This window comes from Pyrgilauda ruficollis, unplaced genomic scaffold (genome assembly GCF_017590135.1).
Source record: "Pyrgilauda ruficollis isolate IOZ18807 unplaced genomic scaffold, ASM1759013v1 scaffold13, whole genome shotgun sequence".
NCBI lineage: Eukaryota > Metazoa > Chordata > Aves > Passeriformes > Passeridae > Pyrgilauda > Pyrgilauda ruficollis.
In genome coordinates, this window is record NW_024511432.1 from 11,917,714 (window position 1) to 11,943,863 (window position 26,150).

A 26,150-nucleotide genomic window follows, 5' to 3' on the forward strand; every position below is an offset into this window, starting at 1 on the left:
TTTTCTCAGAACATAAAATTTCTGAATCCAACACATTCACTGCACAAACTATTTAAGTAATACTGTCACCATGAAATGAAATAATCATCAACCTACTGTGCCAGTTCTGAATAATTTCACTAGCAATTTCTGAGCTAAAAGGTGTGTGCAGACTTATGGAATGCAAAATAACAAGATCATGAAAGCAAAGGTGGGTCTGAAAGTAAAGAGAATGGAAAATAAAAGGAGTAAAGATTAAAACTCTGGAAAATGAGAGACAAAAAAACAATCAGTTATGCAATTAGTATGACTAGGAACCACTATGCAAAGCAGTGAACAATTCCTAACCATTGTCAGTGTACATTAAATGAATGAAAATTGCTCAAAATTATGGAAAATTGAACGGGGAATATTCACCGTAAGATTACACTAAATCTTTCACTTTCCTGACTACGACATTCTTTTGCCAGGATTATTTATTGACAGCCATCTGTTGGTCTCAAAAAGAAGCAACTTTGTAAACAACGAAGGATCTACCTCTACAATCTCACGGTTATTTCAGTACCTTCTGACCAAAGCATACCACTCAGTTATGTTTCAAAACACTCTGTCTATTTCAGCAGAAGATGCAAAAGGCAACTAACTCAGTTTTATCACACACGGCACATCTAACACAAATCTAACCAAACTGAGTCTGCTGCATTATGGAAGAATGAAGACATTATTATTAAAAAAGCAGCCAAACTTGGATTTACAACAACACGGATGTGTTACCTGAAGGTGTCCATACTCCTCATGGGAGAAGACCTCATCTCCAGTCTGTGCATTGAACACAGAATGCAGACATGCAGATGGTTTGGGGTCTTGTTTAAATTTCTGAACCTAAAGGTGAATGAAAGGCAAAACACAAAAGCAAAGACAATAATTTCAGTATGTTTGGCAACCACAAATTCACCATATACCTTATTTAAATTATTATTACTATTGCTACTATTTTCAAACTAAAAAAGTCTTAATTTGACCACTATGTGAACCTTATCACTAATAGTGTATTTTCAGAACAATTACTTTATAGCTGGTAATTAAATGAAACCAAGATAACTCCAAAACTCTTCAAGCCATGCTTTGCTCTCCAACAAATGTTAAAATTTTCTAACCATCATTGCCAGTACCTGATCCACATTTCACAGTATTTTCTTAAGTATTCTTCTTACGATTTTCTTCTCTACCAACAAAACACAGCACATGCCTCAGTACAAGCAAACAGGTACTATATTGTGGAGTCTACTCGACAAATACAATAAATACTCTACAGGTCATGACTCATAAGTTCATTGGCAATAGAATGTAACATCTGCATTTTTGCTAAAAGCAGCAGCATTTGCTCAAGTCATGTCTTGAGCAGATATAACTTATATTACTAAAAATATTTTCCTTTTACATGAGGCCACACACCGTCTCTCAAAATAAAGTCCAGCTTGACTTCTGTCTCTTAGCTACCAGAAACTGTTTATTACTACACTGTAGGAAGAGAAAGGCATCTGTAGCAAACAAGACAAAACCAGACAAGCAGTGTGCCAGCAGCGGGACATCTCTGCTAATTTAATGCTCATTATTCTTATCTGGCACTCCTCATCCCCAAAACAAACAACTGCACATCAAAGAGAAAAACAACAGCTCAAATGTAACAAGATAAATTAAGGCCAAGATTATTTAAAGATATGAGACTCTCAAGAAACAATCCAAACCCCCAGAAAATATATGTCAGCACAGGTACAAGTGGCTATGCAATACTTGCTCATTATTATTGTTACTGATATCACATACCTGTGGGCTTCCCATTTCAGTTTGTGTGCTCAGCTGTGAGGCAAGCTATGGACTTACATGAAAACTATTTCTAATAATACAGTTAAAAGTCAGTGACCTGAAACTTCAAATAACCACATGGAATATATGTATTTAACTACTTCTAGATCTGCTGCTAGCCACTTTGCAAAATTTATCCACCACACCAAATTTTAATAAGAAGGCCTGAATATTCAGAGTATATTCACAAGAGAATTAAGGGCTGAATAAATCAACTGTGTTGCAACATAAGTAGACTACTCAGTTTCCTTACTCATTTTGGAAATGTGTGACCTTCTGAAACTATGTCATTAAGTAAAATACTGCTGGAAAATGTCTGCCAACGAAACCAAGCAAAAAATCAAAACAATCACCTACATAAAGAACAACTACAAACACAATAACCAAGATAACAGTGCAAAAAGAATTCTCCAGCCTTAACAAAAAGTAGTTCTACATCTTTCCATTTAATCAATATAAAAAGACATAAAACCCTCCACAAGTACTAATGGTATAATATTTAATGGGACAAATAACTGCAAAATGAACACAAAGAAGTTTCAAGTGTACCCTGCACTTTCCTACCCAAAATGCTCACATCTTCTACTCCCTAAAACAATGCTGCAACAACAATGAAGCAGCTGTTCTGAGCTGGGCTGTTCTAACCCTGTGAATGTGATGTGCATTTAGGATTTGTTTCCCAGTTTAATGGATCCCTCGCGTGAGGCGAGTGCCGTGTCCGCAGCGCAGTTTTACCTTATCGGCCTGGCGCATGTAGCAGTAGAGAATTCCTCTCATGCACTTGATGGCAGAATGCTCCAGCTCGTGGGTCCTTCCCTTGTCATCATCAATGCGCCTGGGTGAGAGAGATAACTCATAAAACAAATTGCAAATGCATTAGTGGGGGAAGAAAAAAGGAGACATCCATGTTTTGGAATATTAAGTATTTAACTAATGCCGTTGCATAGTGGTGCCCTCACTCATATCTACATATTTGCAGCCCTAGTCATCCTTTCTCATTAAAAATAATAAAAATAATAAAAATAATAAAATGGTTTTTGTCTGGCAACTTACACAAGCACTCCTCTTTCAAAATTCAAGAATTAAAAAAATCCTTCCTGATATTATAACACCTAGTCTCTTGCAAGTAAATGATTCTTAGGACCAGCAACAAGCCCATCAATGCCCTGAACTCTACTACTAGATTTAAAAGTATCCCCTGAGTACAATTTGCCAGAAGAACCTCTAATTTTAGTAGCATGCATTAATTTCACTGTAACAAATACTGGCACCAATTACATTGTATGAAAACATGTTTACTTACCAAAAGTAGACTGACATTTTTAACTTAGCACCTTCATAAATATTTTTACCAAGATTTGGAAACACACCATTTTCTATGGGTTTACAAATCTAGTTTTGATAAAGCTTCATCTTTTAAAACTTTCCCAGGGAACTGAAAAAGAGAGGGAATGTAACCTGGCAAAGACACGAGGGTAGAAGTTATTCACCTGTAAGCAAGGGCCAATGCCCAGGCACAGGCAGCACAGTAAAGGCTATCATGGACTTTTGCCTTTTGGTTACTCCCAAAAGTCTTGGTAGGGAACAGACCTGTGGTTGGGCTTTGATAGACCAGCAACGTTGATTTAACTGGAAGAAGGAAAAATAAAAAAGATTGTTAACAACATTTCTATTTCTTCCAGTTTCTAAATAGATTTTCAGGAACAGATCAAGGTGTAAACAACCTGTTTGAGTATGCACAAGATAAAATAAGGGAAAGAAAGGTAAGGAGAAACACACACAAAATTTGTTATATTGTATTTTTTAGACAAATTAGACCCTTTTACACAAAAACCCAGCAGTATTCCGAACTATTTCTATGATTCTGTTCTAGCACAACACTTTGCACAGAATTTCCACAAAGCAACCCAGTAATTTCCTTTCTATGAAAACAGAAGAAAAAAGTGACGACACTATGTCAACTGCCCCCAATCAGTTAAATGCTTAAACTCTCCAGAACTCTACAGTCATAAAAACTACATTTTTAACTCAGGCCAGGTGATTTTATCAATATTTATATAAGTAGAGGGGAATAAGTAAGGAGAAAGGACAACTACAATTATTTAACTCAGTATCTTGATATGAAAATAGACTAAGACAGGAATTTTCAGGTTGCCAAAACTGAGTTTGAAAAAATATGAGATATTACTTTAATTATTTTTGTACTTCAATATTTTGATTTTTGGAAATTGTTTTTCCTAAGGTTATATAATAACTGGAATGCTACAAGATTGAAACTGGGCTTAATGCCCTTGAACATGACCTTTCTAACAATAATCTCTTCAGCATAAGACAGGAAAGCAGGTTTTCTCCAGAGATTGTTATCAAGCATCAATTTTAAGAAGGCATCTTTATTGTCTATATAGAATACTTAGAAACTAAGTATTCTAAATGAAAATGATAAGGTTTTACAGCTTTTTGCATTATATTCAGTGTCTTGATACGCTATAACAAAAGCTTTGATAAAATATTACCTGAAAAAGTCAATATAGATTATTATAAATTAAGTATAAATTCAATAGTAGATTTTTACTGTGGCAGCAGAATAATTGCCTGAGATAAACAGCAAGCACCACCACAGATTTGTTGCTGCCAAGTGTTAAAAAAGCCAATTGAACAGTCATCTCCTCTGTAAGAAAGCAATGCACCTACAAAAAGCAACACGTCTATGGGTAGGCCAGGTACAGATTTCACTTCAAAAAGCCATTTGAATGAAAGGAATCCCATCCCACATTTTTAGAATGATGGGGAAGTTGTTCACTGTTCTGTACCCTTGCCTGAGTAAAACTTAAATTTTAAACTGTCAATTGCACAGCCATTAAACAGCCCTGATTTGAGAATACAGGCAGGACTTCATTATAACACAAAGCTCCTAAAACCCAAAACAATCAAAACAAAATGTTGCTTCTTTAATGGTTTTGGCTTAAAATAGCATCAAATGAAAAACACTACAGTTGACTTGAAATTAACTAACAAATAAAATTTCAGCACAAAAACACATTATGGCACCATTAATAGCAAAAAAGAACTGCCAGACTGTTCCAAGTACTACAAGAAAGCTTTTGTCCATTTAAATTTTTCCTCAGCTGTATCTGGTCAATGTTACAATCCTAAGCTACCCCTTTATCCAAAATAATTCTAAATTCCATCTTATAACTGAACTGGATTTTCAACAGACATTTTGATTTTACAGAAAGAAATTTAACTCAGCCCTTCTCTTTGCACCTTCCAAACGTCCAGCAGAAGTTTAGGAAACTATCCTAAAGTAGGAATAATGTAGAGCTGATATTTATCATGCAAATATCAATTCTAACTCACTTCTGGGTTAGTCCAAGCATTATTAACTTACCAATTCTATAGTAATGATTTAATTTATCCCACAGAGTTTCCCCCTCTGGCTTTGGAAGGTTAATACATTTAAGTGGCTCATAAATTGAACCTAAAATAAGAAGCAAAAAGAAAACCAAAATCAAGATCAAAATCAGTCTCATTATTGTAATATTGCTAAAAATTACTGTGATAAGATATTTCTTCAAAATTACTGTGATAAGGTATTTCTTCAAAAGCACAATTTTTCGAATTTCAATTGAAACAAAAAAGTTGTTATCTCTACAGTCTCAGAGAATTTTTTCTACAGTACCTGTCTACACAAACCAGACCTCCACCTGCACCTCCAGTGCCTTGTAGATACTCAACTACAGCAAATGCTACTTAAGTGTAGAGTTAATTATTGAAGACAACTATTAAACATTAAGAGTTTTCGATGAACATTTTCTTAGAACTTAAGTATGTTACAGAGAAAATTCCAGAAGATACGTAGGAAAACAGAAGAGGGACAAAAGTAGACCATATTCAATTCTTACTGCCCTACCTGCCTTCTAAAATGGTGAAGATGTTCAACACCATCAGTGTTTCACCTAGCCCAACCTTGTTTGCACCCACCAGTCAGCCCAGCTGATGCCATGTCAGAATAAGGGTTGGCTTGTTCCCACATGCTGCTAAAGCTTAAACAAGTCAATTCAACAGACAAAGCCCTCAAGTTACCTATATTCCAGAGAAATACAATGCTACCAAATCCCCATCTTTCATTCTCATTGTCCCACATACTGATGCTTCCCTATCTGCACCTGAAAAGTCACTTTTACTGAGAGCTGAAATGAGCCACCTATTCAAAATTACTGGGGTGAACCATTTCCAACTTCTAATTTCAGAGTAACATCCTGCTCTCCCCTACAAATCACTCAGGCTTTATTCAGTGTTCTGGATGGCAAGATCTCCACAAGAGCCATGTGCTAACAGGAAGAATGAGAACTTTCCCTTTCCAGCCTGCACCCTGCCCTTTGGAAAAGCTCAGGGAATGCAGTGCCAGGGCAGACCAACCAGCCAAGCAGTTCTGGCAGGACACAGCGAGTGCTCCTTTTCACAGAGCCTCTTTGGCAATCCCAGCACACTCCCAAGCACCAGACTCGTGATTGTCCATATACAGGACTCCCAGCCTCATGAAATCAAGAAAACAAAATGAAGAAAAAAAAATTGTTCAAGAAACAACCGGATGCGGGACTCAGTGCCCTGTCCAGTTGCCAAGATGGTGTTTGGTCAAATGATGGACTTGATGACCTCAGAGGTCCTTTCCAACCTAACTGGGATGTGTGCAGAATGGTGACAGAAGCTTTATGAATCAAGTCCTTTGGGGGAAACAAGAAAACGTCCAGACATTCAAAAATGCAACCCTAACCCCAAGTTAGTATTATCTTTGCTTTGCCAGCACAGGAGTGAAAAAACCCCACCCCTCCCCAAGCAGATCCCTGGGTGCCTGCTCTGCTTGGATGTCCTGGTGATGCTTCCCAACCCACCTGAGCTTCCCCTACAGCCTTTCCTCTTTGGGAGAGGTTAAATTAGAAATAAACACCTGCATGTGGGAAAGGGTCTGAAAGGGGAAGCACAGAGAGCCCAGTGTATTTGAACTGCCTAAAAAAACAAAGTCAAAAGAAATTAAATTGTTCTGTAATGGAAAAGAAAAACTTGTAACATATCATAGCTTTTGTATCATCTATTTAAATAAATAAATAAATATATAATGAACATTCTGAACCAATTTAAATCCATTTTTGAAGCTATTTTGTTTTTCTACTTCTTTTAGCCTATGAATCCCTGTCCATGAAGATTTATAATTTATGCTGTTATACAATTAATTCACTTATCTTGCAAAAGCACACAATACAGTGAGCTGCAGTAACTGTAATTTTGTACAGTGTTGTAGTGAAAGGACAGAATACACAAAAGAAAAAATCTTCAGGAAGTCAGTGCATAAAAAGCAGCAATTTTATGAGAAATTCACTTACTAGATTTTGAAAGGCAAAATAATGATTCTAACCCTTAGTTTAGCTAAGTAAATACCACATGCATATCCACCATCCTTTGTGTGTGAAACGGGTTCAGAATGTCCATTTCCTGCAGGCTGCCAACCAGTGTGGCACCAGGACACACAGCTGAGCATCCACAGGCACACACACACAAGTCAAAAGCTCCTGAACTAAAACTGTTTTCATTTGAATACTCACCAGACAATCTGTGACCCTCTGTGGCCAACAGAGAAACAAAACAAAAGTATCAAGAACAAAAAGCAAGCATATTCTTCTATTTCAGAGCATTCAAAGGCTTCAACTTAGTGCAGAAAGAAGATTAAACAGAACAGAGAGCATGAAAATGTCAAAAACACCACCACAAATTACATTATTCTAGATCTTTGAAACTTTAATACAAATATAGTAAAACAGAGTAGACTGCTGATGGAACAGAAAGGTGAAATGAATTCAAAGTTTGAAAAACTGACAAAAAATAGTTTTATGCTTTTGAAGTATTCCCTAAAATTACTCCTACTATAAGGAGGAGAACTTGTTTAAATCAAAGTTTTCCATGTATTTTTCATTAATTCCTTATTAGTATCTATATAGTTGATGTTTTGCTTGGGTGTCTACAGCATTCTCCTAGAGAAATCATGTGGTAAATTACATTCATTACAATCATAACCTAATCAAAGCAAGGAACAGTCAGGACAAACACGAAGCTGCTCCTTCCTCGAGCTTTTGGAGAGAGCCCATAACACAGCGGAAGCTATTTTAAGGATGGCTAAAAAAAAAGCCTACAGTCTCATCCAAAATCTATCTGGGTTCATTTCAGCAAAATAAAAACCTGTCATAGAAAACTATTTTCAATTAAATATTTAAAATCAGTTTTCAAACTAAATTTTTTTCTTAAAGATATGACTGCAGCACTCTAAACATAATAGTGACATTTGCAAATGGGACCCTGGAGGTCTCGCTTTGTACAGTAGCATTCAGAAGAAACAGAATGAGGACATTCATTTTAAATATTATTTTTCATAAATACAGCACTTTATTATAACCCTACAGTAGGAGTTTTATTTTAGACAAATAAGTAGGTATGCTAGGAAGAACATAAAAACCTGTTCTGTTGATTTACTATTTTGTCTGCTGTCTAGTGGTGTACCAACCCCTTTCAACATTTAAATAGGGTATTTGGGAGTTCAGCTTTTCTTTCTACAAACAATGAAGTTATTTCCTTACACCACAAGTGCATTGCTGCAGCTAGTACCTACTTCAAGATCAGTAAAAAATTGATAGAAAATCAAAGTGTCACTTCCTGTGTTAATATAATTAATGTCTGGTAAGAGAACATTCAAAGTCTTGATCCCAAGTCCAATTAAATCCCTGTTTGTCTTCAGACATTGCACTGACTAAATGCCTATATTCCTAATCTGGAAGAAAACTAATCCCCTTTCATTTCCTACCATTTAGAGGTCCCAGAGTCATATGATTTCACCACTCTTCAAGTTGAATAATCACTAAAAATGACAGAGATTCCTTTCAAAGATAGAGAACAGGAAGAAATTTCAATCCTATGTATATACAACCTCAGGAGCCTGAAAATACTGTGTCATCCTGATATTACTTTCTCATCCACCCCATTTTTATTCCAGTTATACCTAAGATTAACATTAACTGCTCATCAGGGAAGAGATGTGAACTGTCCAGATTTGTTTGGATTCAGAAGCTATGGCCAAAATGGCTTTAAAACAACTCTGTTCCCAAATTTGTATATATGGAAGCTTTAGACACACACACCTCCTTGAAGATGGCAGTAATTGTGGATATTAAAGAAAAATAGGGATTAGAATGGAATTCTATACCGAGTCTGTGGATAAAGACTTGCATATTTCAACAAGGCCAGTTTATTCAAATCTTTCAAGTCTTTATAAACAAACACTTCCACAAAGTTAATCCCAAACAAATGGAAGCAACACAGCAAGAACTTTATTTCCAACATTTCACATGCCAGAATAACAAAAGAAAATGTTGGTTTGCATAACTAAATCAGGCCAGGCTAAAAGAAAAAAGCTGAGAATACAAGATTTCTTTGTAGATTTGATAAGAATGAAAACTGATCACAACCTCTGACGTGACATTAGGTCTGGACATAATCAAACACTTGAGACAGAGGCAAGCCCTGGGTCTCAGATCACTGTAACTTACATTACCCAGCATTAGCAAGGGCAGTGGCAGCTTCACATTACAGAAGTCATTGGGACCAAAGAGGATTTTATTTCTACTCACAGTAAAGTTTAACAAATTATATCACAAGGGGATTTTTAGTCACTACACACAGGAGGAAACTCTGATCTCATAGCTGATCCTGCTTTGAGCAAGAGGTTGGAGTAGGTGACATCCTGACAACCCTTCCAGACTGATCTGTTTTACAAAACAAGGTAAGGAAACACCAGAAGGGCTTGGAGGGGAAGATGGAAAAGGCATTAAAGTATTCCTCTACCTGAATACACAGCAGAAGCAAGCAAAAAGTATGAATTGTTACCTTGGTTGAGTGACAATGTCGTATGGGTAAAAATTATTAAAATCTTGTAATAGTTTAATTTAAATAGCATTAAAGTGACACAGCTTTTAAACTATCATTTATAAAAAAAAACATGTGTTGCACTGTGCAAGTAATTCAACTAGTATTTCATATCATAGTACATCCTGAGTTGGAAGAGACCCACAAGGATTGTTGGAAGGGACCCACAAGCTCCTGGCCCTGCACAGAACAGGCCCAGAATGGCACCCTGTGCCTGAGAGCATTGTCCAAACTCCTCCTGAGCTCTGTCAGGCTGGTGCTGTGCCCACTGTCCTGGGGAACCTGTTCCAGTGCCCAACCACCCTCTGGCTGCAGAACCTTTTTCCTGACATCCAACCTAAACCTCCCCTGGCACAGCTCCAACCATTTCTTCAGGGCCTGTCACTGGTCACCACAGAGGAAAAAGAAAAAAAATACACACCAATTTATTCTGTCCTTTCTCTACTTCCTAATCATCTGAAGGTAGCTCTTTGTCCCGTATATTATACTTAATGGAAACTACTGATTTCAGGATTTCCAGTAACTAACAAAACAACAAAAGCTACTGAACACCAGAAATAAAGTACTGACCATCATGCCAGTACACATGGAGGAGCTTCACATAACCAAAATGCAAAGTCTACTACACAAGCCTTGTAAATGCTACAAGCAAGGCTGGAAACCACTCAGGATATTAAGGCAGGCATTGCCATTTCTGAGAATTCAAAACAATAGGTGTTAAAGCTACTAAAAATGTTTATTTTGCATCATAACAAAAGAAACATCAAATATTTATACAATAATTAGGAAAGAGTAATTTGTTTTTTAACACTGTCAACACATCACATTTTTTGATGGTTAGAGAGGCCAAACTGAAAAGCCACAGGAAGGGCAGGGGAGTCCAAGCCACCCAGTTGTGTCCTCTTACCTGGTCACTCTCCAGCACTTGTACCACTACTGAATTTCAACCAGGACTACCCAAGAGCTACCCCCATCACAGAGTGTCACATATGGATACATCTCATCCCAAACTCCCTTCAAAATACACAGGAATAGTCTTGACAGCTTCATATATTCTAGCTTCTGTTGTACCTGAGGAGAAGCTGTGCCAGGGGGCTTTACTTTGCTTCCACTTAATCTCCAAATGTCCAGCTTTGTAACCAATGACTGACTGACTGGAAATTTTACTTCTCTCTGAACCAGTCACGCTGGGGATTTTTAGGAGTCAATCAAACAGAATTCCTAATGCACCTTTCACATGACTGTCGTCTTAAAAGAGAAATTGGAGTTCAGAGATGGTTGCACTGAGGGATACTGACAGGAATGCTAAACAAACAAAACAGGAAGATTTGATAGTAGATTTCAATCTAATTAGATTACAATTTTCAGAAATTTTTACTGAAAGAGTTCAAATTTTTAAGATCTATTGTACAGTGCTAAAGACCTACTAACACAGAACACTGCATTAAACAAAACATACAATTATTTTTGTTGAATTAAATAGCTACAAACAAAAAGAAAACACAGAACTACACACTTACCAAATTTTAAAAAAGCATGCGCAGAGGAGGCTCTGTCATCATCCAAATTGGCCATTTCAAATTGGTGCAGCTAATCACAAACGGCTCAGGCTAAGCTACAGTAATTTTCAAAACTGTTTAGTAAATGTTAAAGGCAATCAGCATTAAATTAAGTGAAAGCAATGTTAGTGGAGTTATTAACACAACAGAGTGCACAGCACAAACTTTCATTAGATCTTATGTTTCCTTCTTCTACACTGACCTCTTGGTTTTATTTTGCTTTTACCTCCATAAAACTTAGTAGTTTACTCCATCTGAGTGAAAGGACAGTTTACAAAAAATCCATCTTTTGGATATTTGACATGAGCTTTGTTATTCAATAGGAAATTTGCTACAAACACCAAAAGGTGATGAATACAATCTATTTCAAGAAGAAATAAAAATACTGATTTAACTAGTGCACACTAAAGTGTTAAGTAACAATAATAAGGGGCTAAAACTCTGCTTATGCATAGTGCTGCTTTCATCCCATGTGAAATCTACACCAGGATGTTCCCTGCAGTCATATACATCACTTATGGCACTGAATATCTCAGTTATTAGGGGTATGTCATCTTCCACTTTGGAATATACAATAGGAAAAACATGTCTGCAATTATGATGACAAGTTTTTCCAAATCTTTAAAGTTTATATTTTTTAAAGTAAGAAAAATTTCGGGGGCTTTAGACTAATCAACTTCTATATTTAGAATCTGCTCCTTCCTAATCAGAGTAGCAACAAATGAAACAGTATTTTATTGCTTCAGGAAGGAAAAATTAAAATTTCTGAATAAAATTTGGTTTTACTGGAAAAAAAGTAATTCACAACTTAATACATATAAACATGAGGATACAAATTCCCTCCTACAGGATTGAGTCTTACATGATCATTGCTGCAGGCTATAAAACAGGAGTCACTGGTGCATTTCAGGCACGTGTGTCTATACTCCATGTTTACCACATCTTACTCCAAGAAGCACACTCATAAAAAAACCCCAAACGAAACAAAACAGTGATGTCTGTGAGCTGGGACTCCAGCACAGGCCTCAGCCAAACCAGGAAAATGTGAGTGACTTTCAGTCACTTCCTTTGATAATCCAAACCATGTCTCCTTCTGACAGGGCCAGGAAGGAAGAAAAAAGCCCTGAAGTTATAAAAATTTCAACATAAAGATGCAGCAGTAAACTTGAAATATAATAACATGATTTTTATTTTTAGATATGAATGTTACCTGAAAGACATTAAATAAAATTTGACTTTTAAATCAACTCTTCCATCAGAAAAACTTTTCAACTGAAATAATGTTTATTTCTTGAGCAAATTTCTTCAGTCGTTATATAGACAACTCTAGACAATCTCTGAACAAAATCTGCGTGAACTGGGAAAGATGGAAGTGAGCTACAACCTGTCATTGCTCAGCACGCAATTCTTTATGCATGTAACAAAAAAGTAACAGGCAGCAGCAGCAAAGAAAAAGTTTGAAACCATCAAACCCGTTCTGCAGGCGGGCCGGACCCGGCAGGGGGTTCCCAGAGCGCTGCCCGAGGCTGGGATTGCCGCAGCCGGAGCCGCAGCTGCCAGCCCCGGCCCCGTTTGTCACTCACGATCACACTGCCAACAACACCTCCTGCCGCGGGACTGCCCACAATCCACACACACGGAGCTCTAAAGCCAAATTAACCAGACCAGACTGTATACAATCAGTTCTTCAGAGCCCTCATAAAGCCCCGTTTTGGTCTCACAGTGTCTGATCGGTTACTAGCACAACAAAATCAACCAAACATGCAAATAAGCAACAACTGAGTGTTACAAGCATGTATGGTGTATAAATAAACAGAGGGATCTTCTGGAAAAGTTTCTCCTTTAGAACAATTAAACGCCTGGTATGACTGTATTTTACTTAAAAAAAAAAAAAAAAAAAAAAAAAAAAAAAAAAAAAAAAAAAAAAAGTTTATCCTTTAGAACAATTAAACGCCTGGTTTGACTGTATTTTACTTTAAAAAAAAAAAAAAAACAAAAAAACAACAAACTCAAACTCCAAGTTTTCTGAAGTTCAGAAATTCAGGCTAACTCGGCAAACATCACCCTTTGGTTTAGGCCAGAACGCAGCCGCCGCACGTTCAGAGCACGAAATTCCCACGCTGGTAAACAGTTAGCTTGCCTAAGGGAAACCTGCCAAGAGCTGGTACTTTCCTCTAAGCACTGTATCTGTTCCACAGCCGCACACTCCGCACAGCTGCGGTGCTGAACACGCCACGAGCGGCTGCCTTTGCTGCCGCGGGCACCGCTGACACCTGAGCGCACCGGGGCTGTGCCCGCCGAGGCCGCGGGGCCGCCACCCCCGGGTGTCCCCCGCGCCCCTCAGGGCCGGGCCCGCCCGGGCACCGCCACCCGCGAGAGACAGCCCCGGGCCGGGCCGGGAGCGGGGCAGGTGAGTGGCGGGAGGCACAGGGATCCCCGGAGCTCCTCCCGGGCAAGCCAAGAGGTCAGACCTGAGCGTTTGGAGCGAGCGCGCAGCTCCAGCATCTTCCAGCTCACGTCAGCCATGTGAGTCGCCGCCATGGCGGAGCGCTCCCGGAGAGCCCCCGGCGCGGGTGCGCGGCGCCGGGCGGGCCCAGCCTGGCTCCCGCCGTAAAGCGCTCGCGCAGGCTCCGCCGCCGCTGCCGCAAACGGCGCTCGGCGGGGCGGGGCCCGCCCCGCTGCCGTCAGAGCGCGGGCGGGGCGAGGCCGTGCGCGATGGGGGCCCGCGGGCCGTGCCCGCCGCTGGCCCCGCTGCTGGCCCTGCTGGCCCTGGCGGGGCCCGCCCGAGCCCTGCAGAATGTGACTGCTCAGCTCTTCGGGCCCGAGGCCCGCGGGACCCTGGCGGCCTTCGGCGACTTCAACTCGGACAAGCAGACGGACCTGTTCGTGCTGCGCGGCGGTGAGTGCGCGGCCGGGGCCGGCGGCAGGCCCGGCGCTCCGCGGGCACGGGCGGTGCGAGCTGGGCTCCTCGTCCCTCGCAGCCGAGGGGCACAGCCGCGGGCGCTGCCCACCCCGTGCGGGGGACGGCGGGGCCGGGGCTGCGGCCAGCGCTCCGGTGCGAGCTGCCCGGCCGGGAGAGGGACGGGCTCGCTGGTCCCGGCGGGCTGTGCCTTACCTGCTGCTCGTCCTCTCCCCGAGCACCCGCGGCTGGTGAGCACAGCATCGTTCGCAGGATGAAACCGACACTTGCTTTGCTCGCAGGTGTTTCCTGTGTGCCATACGGCATTCAGTTTGCACTAGAATGGTTCATATAGGGCGCGTTTTTCTTTAAAGTTGAATTTCTGGTTGTGAAATAATTTAGAGGCTTCATCCTACAACTTGAATGGTCACAAACTGTTGTTTTGCTCCTGCTTTCACAATATTTTTGGAAGCAAAGATGAACGTTTCACAGGTGTGGAGGGAAAATTGCACATTATCCTACTTTGAACATTAAACGTTAAAGTGCCATGGTAGCTGTCACCTGCCACAGGTTTCTCTTCAGGCTTCAGATATGGGGAGACCTCAAATCAGGGCTTATTTTCAGTGGTCAGTGTTATTTGCAGACATTAATCTTGGAATATGTTACTTTCTTGAAGCACATTAAGATAGTAAATTTATTCTCAGATTCACCTTTTTTATTCCTTCCATCTCAGAAATGTTTTTCTAAGTAGCTTTGGTAAAGCATGAGTGACTTTCCCATCTAGTTGAGTTATTGAAATGCATGGCTCCCTGGAAATGCTCCACTGGCTCATCTACTGAAAAAATGGTCAGATTTAAAATGAATGTCTATGATAACAGATTTAAGTTTTACTTTCTTATCTTTCAGATGAGTGCATATAAAAATGTGAATAGTTATAGGTTTCAGAAATGAGATTCGTGATTTCTTTACGTCTCTAGAGCAGCACTTGATAAATCATTTTCCTGTGTGGTACTTACTGTAAAAACCAGACTGAAATAACATAGTTTAAAACATTATTTTTCGTAATTTAAGTCTTGGTGAAAAGTAACTACAGAATTCTCTCAGAACAAAAGGTAGTAGCTCTAAATAGTGGGATTGTAAACAGCATGAAGAAATGAGCACTGGAGATGACACAGACTTTGAGGAACAGGAGTATGTAAAGCAGCCCAGTCCTAATAATCCTGACTCTTTATAATAAAGAAATGGGGATGGTATCTTGGACCTTTGGCTGGATATATATTATATTTCTGGCCTTGCATTACTTCAGTTGAGTTAGAGTGATGTTCCATATACTCAGATACATAAAAGAGCATCAGATTGTGCTCATACCTTTGTAAGAAATAGTAAACTTGCTGAATGTGAGGGGTAATCCAGATCCAGAAGTATCCCATTGCCACACCAATTCCAGAGTACCAGTGGCCTGTGGGTTTAGTCACTTTTTGAAACTCAGAATGTACAAATAAATGGAATTGTGCATACACTTACCTGTTTTGTGAGGCTATGCATGTAACAGGTCATGCTGGTTGCTTGTTTTATGTACCAGCTCCTGGTTATGCTTGATGCCTCTCCTGGAAGTACAGGGCAGTGAGTGAGCATTCCCCTGTTCACCTGCTGCATTTCATTGGGGAATTTGGGCAACTTCTGTGGTATTTATCTTATATATACATATTCATGTGTGTATGTGTGATATATGTCACACAGAAACTCAGCCTGAAGACCTGTAATCTACATAATTGTTGTTTGTATGGAAACTGTTCCTGTTTTTTCACACCCTCCAATGCACTGGCTTTTTTCTTACTGTCCTCTTATCTCAAAAAGAATACAGAACTGCAAACAGCATTTAGGATTGATTGTAGTGGCATAGTAATTGTATTTTCTGTTCATGTAATAAATAATTTTTAATAGTTAATTTGTTTTGACTGTTAATGAGCTGAAATTTTTATATCTCTATCTTTAATGAGCAAAATGTCTCATTTCTTAGTGTCGCAGCTAACTTGGAACCTGATATTTGTAAAAACACATTTGCTTCTTCATCCTGGTCGTTACTTTACCAAGTAACCAATAAAAAGGGAGGTGAGAGTGTGAGTGGGAGCTCAGGCTGAGCAGGCAGCCCCCAGGTGTGCTGCTCCAAGCTGAGGCAGCCCCAGGCGCCTGGCCCTGGCCTTTCCCTCATCCAGGAACGTGTGCTGCAGCCCAGGCAGTGTTACTGTGGGCCTCAGCTGGCCTCTCTGAAAGGGTCTTGGTCATTTACTCATTTGCTGGTGGGTTCTCCTCCTCTTTGAGAGGTTTGTGGCAGGTGCCTTTGCTTTCATAGTGAGGAGCCTTGTATTCTCTGCTCTGTCGCAGCTGTGAACTTTGCCACAAAACAATGCTCTGAAAAAGTACTGTAGTAGCTCAAGTTTGGAGCCTTATTCTTTTATAGAGAATGATTTTGTGGTGCTGCAGCTGGGGTTTATTGGAGAATGAAGCAAAGAAAAAAACCCATTTCTTACACTGTGAGCTATGTTTTACTTACAGAGGTGTGTGTGTATTGTGGTTTACAGACTTAAAATTTTATTTCATCACTGAGGTTAAAATTCTTATTTTCTTCCCTGAATTTCAGTTATTTCTGCAGCATAAAATATGGGCTTTTATTTAGGTTGTCCTGAAATAATGAAATGATACTTGTATCATTGCCTTTAAATGGGGAGATGCTGCAGGGAACCAAGTAAATTCTGAGTTTCCTTTAAAGTGCTTTGGACAGCTTACATGGGAAAGCAGTATCAGATCCTCCTATGTGAGACATAGTATTAAAATAATTGAATTAGCTTTTAAGCTTTAATTAGTTTTGTGGAACTACTGCCTATTACTTTTCCATGTGTAATATTTCTTAATTCATTACAGAAAGATTTATTTTAAGCAGAGAGAAAGTTCTAACACTAAACCCCCAAAGAAGATTTGTGATGTTAGCATTCCTTTGAGATGCAGTTGGCTTTGTGTTGAAGAAGTGCTCCTTTTGAATGAGGAGAAAGTAGTAGTGTGAGACATCTTTGAAAGTTTTTGCTGCTGTAGGGAATGGTCATTTGTGGCAGAGTTGTTTAAATGTTGAGTTTGTATATAAGGCATTTCCAGTCTTCCTCTGTTGCTCATGGTCTGCTTGCCTTGGCAGGAAATGAGTTGGTGATCTTTTTGGCTGACCAGAAGGAGCCCTACTTTAAGCCCCGTGTTAAGCTACCAATGAAGTAAGTATGGCTACTCAATGCTGCCACAGCCTGTTTGCCTTGGAAGGGCCTCAGTGGGAACTGCCTGCACTTGTCTGTGCTCTTGTTACCTCTTTGACTTGTTGTTCAGCTTGCCCTTTCAGCTCTAGCTCTGACCAACTTCCTGATTCATGTCCTGATACTTTTTTGTTTTGTTGCTCAGATGACAGAGTCTATGGAGATGAGTTGTGTCATTCATGTTGTTCACTAATAAGTGTTGCTTCCCACCCCGTATGGAATATTTATGGTTTAGGTTTTGTCCTCAGATTAGTGTTTAAAGTATTCATGTGTTGAAATATTTTTGCAGTTGATTTGGATCTTCAGGACTGTATTTCCTAGTGAAGCAAATTGTTATTCCATAGCATACATAGGTCTTTGTGGTGGGTAGCTTTAGTATCAATGCCAAGACATGTTTTCAGGGAAATTCATCCATTTGCTGCAGTTACTAATGGAATCCAGCCAATATAATCTGATTTAGAAGAGATGTGAAAGATGGCATTCTGGTGTTTCTGTGTAGAGATGTTCCTTTCTCAAGTTTACATGCGGCCTTTAAAAAACATCAGTTTTTAATAAATGTAAACTGATCTGTTTATATGTGCATATATATGTCTAGCTTTAATATCCTGTAATACTATTATGGTGATTGCTTATGAATAATGCTTACCAATGGTATTATGTTTATTAAAAGTTAAATTGCTTTTATAGCTCAGCTTCATCTTCTGTATTCTACATATTTTTATTTTTCCTTATTCCCTCCTGTCTGGGAAGGAACTAATTTGTTTAATGCATTAGAAAGAATCTGCTTTTAATCCTTAATGTGACCCATGTTTGTGTGTGTAAAGCAGAGTCTGAGTAGGTAAGCAAATAAAAAAAGATAGAACAAACAAAAGTAGGAAGGAATAGTAAGACCTGGCAGAAGGTAGGAGGAAATGGCATTGTCTTTTAAAAAAATCCACCTGTGCCTGACTCCTGCTGTTTAAACAGCTCCTCTTGCCTTATGTTCTTGCTGTTGGAATGCAACCAAAAGGTCTTGCTCACTGAAACACATTTTGTTTGACTGGTTCTAAACAAATGCTAGGACTTAATGAAGTGTAGATGGCATTAACAGGATATGGCTGAAGAATGTCTGATAGCTGAAGTTTAGAGTTAAAATGTCATTTTCCTTAGACAAAGACAGCCTGTCAGGTGCCTTATTTTGAGATACTTTTGCAATAGGTAAGGACTTAATCCTAAACCAGGTTTTTGAAGGGTAAGTTTGTATTGGACCAACTGATAATACCTGGGCAAGCCTTTGACCACACAAGTGCTTTTTACATGCACACCTTCTTACAATTATTTGCATGTGGGGGCTTTTGTTTTTAATTCCAGATCCCTTGGTGTCACCATAACCAGTGTTGTTCCTGGAGATTATGATGGAGATTCCCAAATGGATGTCCTCCTCACTACCCAGGCCCCAAGTCATGGCAAAGATGAACTTTCAGTGTTTATTTTCTGGGGACACAACCAAACGTTAGGTGAGTTGCTGAGACTGGTTCTTAGTAAGATTGTTAGACTTCTTAATTCAGAGTATTGTCAAGAAGTTACAACTCATTTTTACAGTGTAATGATTGTTTTTACCACTAAAGTGGGGATTAACACTTATTCAGCTTCACACCCGTATATTATCCTGCTGTTAAACTGTGTTCAATAATTAATGAAAGAGAACAATACTTGCAGTATATTATGCAACAGATATAACCAAACATTATTCTAATTTGGCAGTACCTATTAACTGAAGAGCTGCTTCTCATGGCTTCCCCATCATGCATGTCAGCTTCACAAAGACTATCTCAAAAGATTTATCTTCAGTTTAAAATGCACAGGGAACCTGCTGTGAACTTAGTGCATCAGCTTTCAAAATCACATACCTAAACCTACCACCAGTAATATAATATTTTTTTAAACTAAATTCTTTAAAGACAGTGACACACTAAAGTGAGTATTGGAAGAAAGGTTTCTAGAGTCTCTATTGCTGAAAGTTTTCAAGACCTTTAGAACTGAGTTTTCAGTAGTCTCTTAGAAGCATTTGAGGTATAGCTGATTCTCTCTTGGGGTAGAGTCATGGATTGTGTGAACTCTTGGTGTCTCCTCTGTTTTCTGTTGACTTTGCTAGGAAAGGGTTTGGGGAGGAATTTAGGGCTTGAACAAGCTAGCAGATAAGCAAAAGAAAATACTCTTTAATCCACAAAAACTACTGAAGAATAATTACTATTGTAAACAAGTGTGTTATGGCATAGAGGTGAAGCAAGTTTGCCTCAGACACCATTGCTTCTGGCTTTAATCAGAGCTGAAACAAGCAACCTGGAAAAGTGCAATGGATCAAATATTAAGGGAAATAGCAGGTATCTCTAGTATTGGGAAGAAGATGAGGAATTGGATGAAGTTATCCTGTTTTGTTTCAGGAAAAAACTCCAAGTGTTGGGGGAAACACAAAGAGCATATGGGGCCTGGAGGAGGAGTCAGAGGTTAAAAATTCAGGCAGTGGTTGGTATGTGCTGAGGCCACTGGCAAGGTATGGGGTGTCTCCTTGGGTAATGAAGTGTGACAGACAAGTCAATAGGAGGGGACTGTTGTGTGAAATGTGGAGATTGTAAAGACAAACATTGTGGAGTGAGAAGGGAAGTGGGAATAATCTGGCAAGGAGTTTGGATTACAATTAAAAGTGAGGTCTAAGGTGATAACCTGGTTAGAGCTTAGTCCTCACTTCCCATTTAGAAAGTCTACCTTTATTGCTTATTTCAAATACTCAGTGTGTATAATTAAGAATGTTATTTACAGTAACAAAACATTAAACAGAAGTCAAACATACAATGAATGTTCAACTTTTAGCCTGTCTTCATCCCAACTGTTTCAGTTTTCCTGCATCTGAGTGATTGCAGTCATACACAGAAATAGGTTTCCCTGAGATCTACTGGAATAATTATTTGAGGAGTTTAGTGGAGAGGGAAAAAGCCTTCAGTATTTTAACTGTAACTCACCTTTCCTGCAAAATTTCAGGAAGCCATTTAGTTCTCTATATTAAGAGGTGCCTTTTTTAAAAAATCATAAACCAGATGGTTTTAAATAAATAGAAGAATTATGTCTTAGTTGAATGCAAATGTTGGAATATATTGGTAACTAAATCAAGTTAATATTTTCTGTTTTCAGATCTTAACCATAAAACTATGTTAAATAAGACTTTTCATGATGAGCCTCTAGTAATGGAGTAAGTATGACCTATTTTTTTAGAAAACCACATTTATACTTGTGACTAAGAGCAACTTAAATATATTTTAATGCTAACAGTTTAAATATATGCTCTTTATCTTTTGAGAACAGGGTGGTTTGTGTAATGTCAATTGATCCAACAATAGATGATGAACCAAAATAGTTATCTTTACAATTCATGTATATGACATTATCCTGGCAATAGTAACTACATGATCTTTTAATTTCTTTCATTTCAGTACTGTGAATATTCAGAAAAAAAAGCCATTCATTTCTCAGTGAATTTTGTAAAGCAAAAACCTTACTGGCTACCAATATGAGCAAATGTCCCTTTCACAATGTGCTTGCCTGTGTGTGAAATGCTGAACTGAAGTGGAGGGAAGTAGATCTGTAAGGCAAAGCACAGGCAGAGTGTGAAGCACTGACAGACCTTTACTGCTACCAGCAGCTCAGACAAGAGCCAAAATTCAGAGTCACAGCTGAGAGTGGGAAAATGTCCGAGTACAGAGGAGTTTAAGAGCAGGTGGTTTGAACTCCTGGGGGGACTGAGGTGGTACTGACATTGTGTTCCATTTTCAGCTTCAATGGAGACTTGATTCCTGATGTGTTTGGTGTCACCAGTGACTCGAGTAAGCCACAGATCCTGCTGGGAGGGTAAGCTGAGGGCTCAGGGCTCAGCATGGCTTTGGAACTTGGCATTGTGTATCCTCTTCCCATTAAAGTGCAGGATTTGTGTGTGAATCCTCTTTCTGTCCATGGCAAACATTTAGTGACACTCTTCATCTGCTCTGGAAAGTGTTATTTTATAGGGCAAGTAGAAGTTCCATAAGAGCTGAGAAAACGGGACCACTGATAATAGACATCAGAAATAGGACAATTGGTTCTGGGAACAATTAGTTCCAAGAAGTTATAGTCTCATTTGTTTAGTACACTATTGATATTTAGTATTATAATCTGTGTTATGGAACTTGTGCTGTATAAAAGCTGCTTTCAGATTGATGATGCAAGAACTACTGAAACAGATCTTAGAATTAAAGGAATGGCAAAAGAAAAATCTGCAAGTGTTTGGGGTAGACTTAAAAAAACACTTTCATCTGTCTGGGAAGTGATTTGTAGTGGGAAGGTTGGACACCAGAGGAAATCAAAAGTGCAGGACGTGCAGGATGTAAGAGTATTGCACTATATATATTAAGGAAAATATAGGGGAAGAGATTTCTGAAGTGACATAAAGCAGAGGTGACTAAGTAGCAGCACAAGTGTGCATACAAGTGGTGTCTGTATCACATCCCTTGTGTTAAGGAGTGCCTCAGGCCACTCATGGGCAGATAGAAGTTGACTGAAGCCTTATGAGATGAAATTGCAGCAAAGGGGATTAAATTTCATTATTAAAATTTCTGCTAGCCCTGAAATTTCTAGAATGGGACCAGTTATCAAATACTGGAGTAAAAATAATGGCATATTTAAATGCTTAACAAGGACGGTACAAAGGATTATTTTTAACTCTTTTGGATATGAATGCTGAAGTCAAAGCGTAACAAAAGATTGTGTCTCTACTGGCTCAGAAGAGCCAGTCTGTAACCAAATAATATAGAGTAGCAATGTCTCTACTTAAACAAAGAACTTAAATTCTATCATTTGAAAATAAAAAAAAACCCTATACCTGTAGTTCCTATCTCTTTTCCTTTCCTAGGATAAATAACATTTGAATGTGTCAGTGGAAGCTATGCCCTTCTTGACAGTGTGCTTTTGTTCATTAATCCTAACTTGAATTGTATCACCATACTTGTACTGGTGGCTTATGAAACAGATTTCAGATTCACAAGGATGTTTCTGAGCACTTTGCAATGATTATATATAAAATAAATTGCATGAGCTTTTGAAGAAATGGAAGAGCGGGAAAGATTTGTTTCATTTTGTTGAAGAAATTCTTTCAGGAGCTTTAAGATACAAATAAACTTATTCTAGCTCAAAGTAAGACTGAGTGCTATAGGTAATAGCATAAGCCATGTCTTGTTCATGGAAAGCAGCCTTGTCCTCTGCTTAGAAAAGCACTTTTATATTGTAATCCAAAATGTTTTAAGATTTATTCTAGAGCTTTGTGACTAACTTCATTGGCAGTCTTCAAGACTGAATACATAGAAAAACCTAGAGAAAATACTTAATTATTTATTTAAGATTGTGATGCATTTTAACATTTCTAAGACTTAGCTGTGATCTTTGGGAAGTAATCAGAAGATTATTTATTTTCTTACCATAAATTAGTCAAGGAAGAAAAGGACTTCAATAAAATGTATGTAATGTCACTGGAATAAATAAAGCAGTTCCCACATAGTAGTAGTAATATTTCTGCCTGCTCTTGTATAGTGCACATTGAGATTTTCCTGACTGTTTTAGCTACGGTTCAGCTAAAACACCATCATCATATCTCATGATTCAGCTGCTGTGACTTTTGAAGGATTTGTTGTACTTGAAATCACTGCTAATAGGGAGGTGTGCTGGAATTTCAGCCGTTTTTAGAACAGAAGCCAGCAGGGCATGTGTATTTATAAATAAATAAATAAAAGTATCACCTGCTTGGGAAATTACATAATTAGCTAGTAGTCCATCATAATGTGGAAGTTTAATTGATGTGTTGATTTTTAGGTGAGCTGAAATAAAGTGTTATTTTCATGCAACAGGCATGAGCTGCTCTAACAGCATGTGCTTACTTCTGCTCATGTTTATTAATCAGAAAGTAAATTCCAGAAGTACTTGCAGAAGTAAAGCTGCTTGAAGAAACTGAGAAGGACAGGGATCAGTGTCTCAGGGTTTGCAGTACAGTTGGAGCCCTGGCACTAACTTTGTGAGTAGTGACACTGTTCTGTGCAAACCAAAAAAAGTTGCTTTAGAAAATTAATAAAATGGAACTGAAGCCCCTGTGCTATGAATCATCCTTCACAGAACCTTTCAAGCAATTACTGGAGTTACTTAGTATATTGTAAGCTAAGTAGGAATTTTGTCATAGTATTGGGAGAACATGCTTTCTGTCCCATTTTATTTCAAGTTTCACTGTTTTTTAAGCTATGATTATGCTCATGTTTTTTAAGCTCATGATTAACAGTCCCTACACATTGATGAAATGTATTTTTATTCTTGTCTGTAGGAACTTGTCATGGCATCCTGCGCTGGAAACTCAAAGTAAAATGTATATACCACACTCTCATGCCTTTATAGATTTAAATAATGACTTCACTGCTGGTAAGTCATAGAAGTGTTAGATACCATCCTAAAAATAATTATCACTAAGTGTCAATGTCATGTGTTGCAACTTCCTTCAGTAATTATATGATTTTGCTACTTCTGATTTGGGTTTTTCAGTTACTTAATTTTAATATCTATGATTTGAAAATTCTGGGTTTTAAAAAACAACTTTCAAAATAAATGTCCCAATAGCATTTTCTACTTCTTGATGATAATCATAACTACTGCTTGTTCTGAATGATGTTGTGTTCACCATTAAAGTGTTGTTTCCCGCTCTTCACAATGCTGTACTCTAATATTAGTGGTACCTGCATCAGGGCTGCAGTTTTTCATTTGAGTATGGAAATAGTTAGGTAGTTTGATTCAGCAGAATGTTTTTAAGACTGGACTTAAAATTTGTTTTCAGGATTTCATTATGACTTCATTGTATTGTGTTGTAGTTAGTTCTATCACTGGTACAACTAACTGTTCTCCCTTCATTTTGTTGGGGTATTTTGTCAATGTGATTCAGTTACCATGGTAAATCTGTTTATCACTTACATACCTGGCTCATATTTCCAAGCACATTTAAATATTGTGATAAACTTAATTTCTTCACACACTAAATTAATTCTGAAGTGCTTTCTCTTCTGCTAGATGTGCAATGTACATCAATTCATATATGGTAATTTTGGAAAGAGAGCTTATCTTTTTCCTGTTTAGTTGCATGGGAATGAGAGAGGAACGAGTCCATAAATTTAATTAAGATGTTTATAAATGTTGGGGATTAAGTTAATTGCTTTAGTATGCAGTCAAACCTTAATATCCAGTTCTGGCACATTGCTATGTGAAGCTGTCAAGTGGAAATTCTGACTGGAAAATTAAATATATGGCTACTTACCATAATCAGTGTCATATAATAACCAGTTCTAATACACTTAGCTCTAGAATCCTTTTGGAATTTTTTTTAGTGGCATAAGCAGCAGAGATAAGTATTTCAGGTAGCATTTTAAGTTGAATACATTGAAATCTAAACTCAGAGGTGAGTAGAGGTAAGAAGTCTAAGATTCTTACATTGATCGGTCACAGACTGATCAATTTGTCAAGGTTTTTGACAGCTGCCAGACTAAAGAGTGTTCCAAGAGTTGTAGTTAGTGCTGCTGCTGTGTGGAAGCTCCTCTATTAAATAGAAATGAGAGTCTGGATCTTTGTGTGGGTAGTGCTGGGAGCTTTTACAGAGTCACATCTATTTTTATATCTCAAGATGTGAGTAGAAGCTCCTGTGAAGCCCTTCCCATAAAGATCCTGACTTTTACTTTCTTGTAGCAGCAAGGCTGTGACACCTCGGGCTGAGGTACTACGTTAGGGTGTTATGTTTAGTGTTGTGGGAAGTGTTATGTTACAGGAACCTGGGAAAAATTATAAGGAAAATAATTCATTCTGACAAGAAAACTGGAGAAAGTATTACAGTATTATTATTTTTTAAAGTAATGTTTTACTTCTAAGGTGGGAATGATAATTTGTTTTTTTACTGACCCTATGAAGATGGGACTAACCAAGAATAAGACACATGTTGCTGAAAAATAATATCAGTATATCTGATATTTCATGACTGATGTGTTTTTCCAAGAGTGGAAAAACTGGATTCCTGCCAAAATGAAAAGTTGCCAGTTGTCTAGTCCTGCCTGTGCATTTATGGCAGTTCCCTGACACCAGCTCTAGTAACTGCTTGGAACTGGGGCTGCTGAGGAGCACAGTTCTTTGTCACTGGAGTTAAGTTGATCCAGCTCACCATGCAGGATTGTCAGAGCAGATGTAAGCACAGGGGAAAGGTTGACTCCTCTTTAAGTAGCAGCAGTAGGCTGCCTTTAACCAAGCATGAAATTGTACCTTGAGTCTCACTGTGCCTCTTCCAAAAAATACCTGTGCACTGTTCTCACCACGTCTGCTCTAATTTGTGTGTCTGTACAGAGCTGGGCAAGTGGCTTATAGGTAGTCATCAGAGTAGTCAAGTGGTAGAAACTGGGGGGAAAAAGGGCAAAACAACAAAATCTGGAAGTGTGTAGGACTGGTGGGAAATGCACTGGGGCAGGCAGGGCACAGGCAGTGCTGGGTTACCAGTTTCTCCTTGGGGCC

The 26,150-nt window shown here is 38.6% G+C and overlaps 2 protein-coding genes across 4 annotated transcripts in view; one reads left to right on the forward strand and one right to left on the reverse strand.

The window, feature by feature from the left end:
* PHKB (phosphorylase kinase regulatory subunit beta) overlaps positions 1-14,005 on the reverse strand; it is a 70,736-nt gene extending 56,731 nt beyond the window's left edge. The window contains exons 1-6 of one of the 3 annotated variants that reach the window (XM_041459000.1): positions 13,844-13,960; positions 11,334-11,428; positions 5,234-5,323; positions 3,336-3,474; positions 2,581-2,680; positions 754-861 (exon numbers count right to left, since the gene is read on the reverse strand). In XM_041459000.1, coding sequence (XP_041314934.1) covers positions 754-861; positions 2,581-2,680; positions 3,336-3,474; positions 5,234-5,323; positions 11,334-11,388 — 492 coding nt within the window. In that variant the 5' untranslated portion in view covers positions 11,389-11,428; positions 13,844-13,960. Of the gene's footprint in view, positions 1-753; positions 862-2,580; positions 2,681-3,335; positions 3,475-5,233; positions 5,324-11,333; positions 11,430-13,843 lie in introns of those variants that run through there. The other 2 variants (XM_041458998.1, XM_041458999.1) reach the window with 2 other exon arrangements.
* A 41-nt stretch (positions 14,006-14,046) lies between these two features.
* The window catches only part of ITFG1 (integrin alpha FG-GAP repeat containing 1), a 71,979-nt gene continuing 59,875 nt past the window's right edge, over positions 14,047-26,150 (forward strand). The window contains exons 1-6 of the mRNA XM_041459001.1: positions 14,047-14,271; positions 17,459-17,531; positions 18,918-19,063; positions 20,736-20,793; positions 21,375-21,449; positions 23,938-24,032. Coding sequence (XP_041314935.1) covers positions 14,088-14,271; positions 17,459-17,531; positions 18,918-19,063; positions 20,736-20,793; positions 21,375-21,449; positions 23,938-24,032 — 631 coding nt within the window. The 5' untranslated portion in view covers positions 14,047-14,087. The remainder of the gene's footprint in view (positions 14,272-17,458; positions 17,532-18,917; positions 19,064-20,735; positions 20,794-21,374; positions 21,450-23,937; positions 24,033-26,150) is intronic.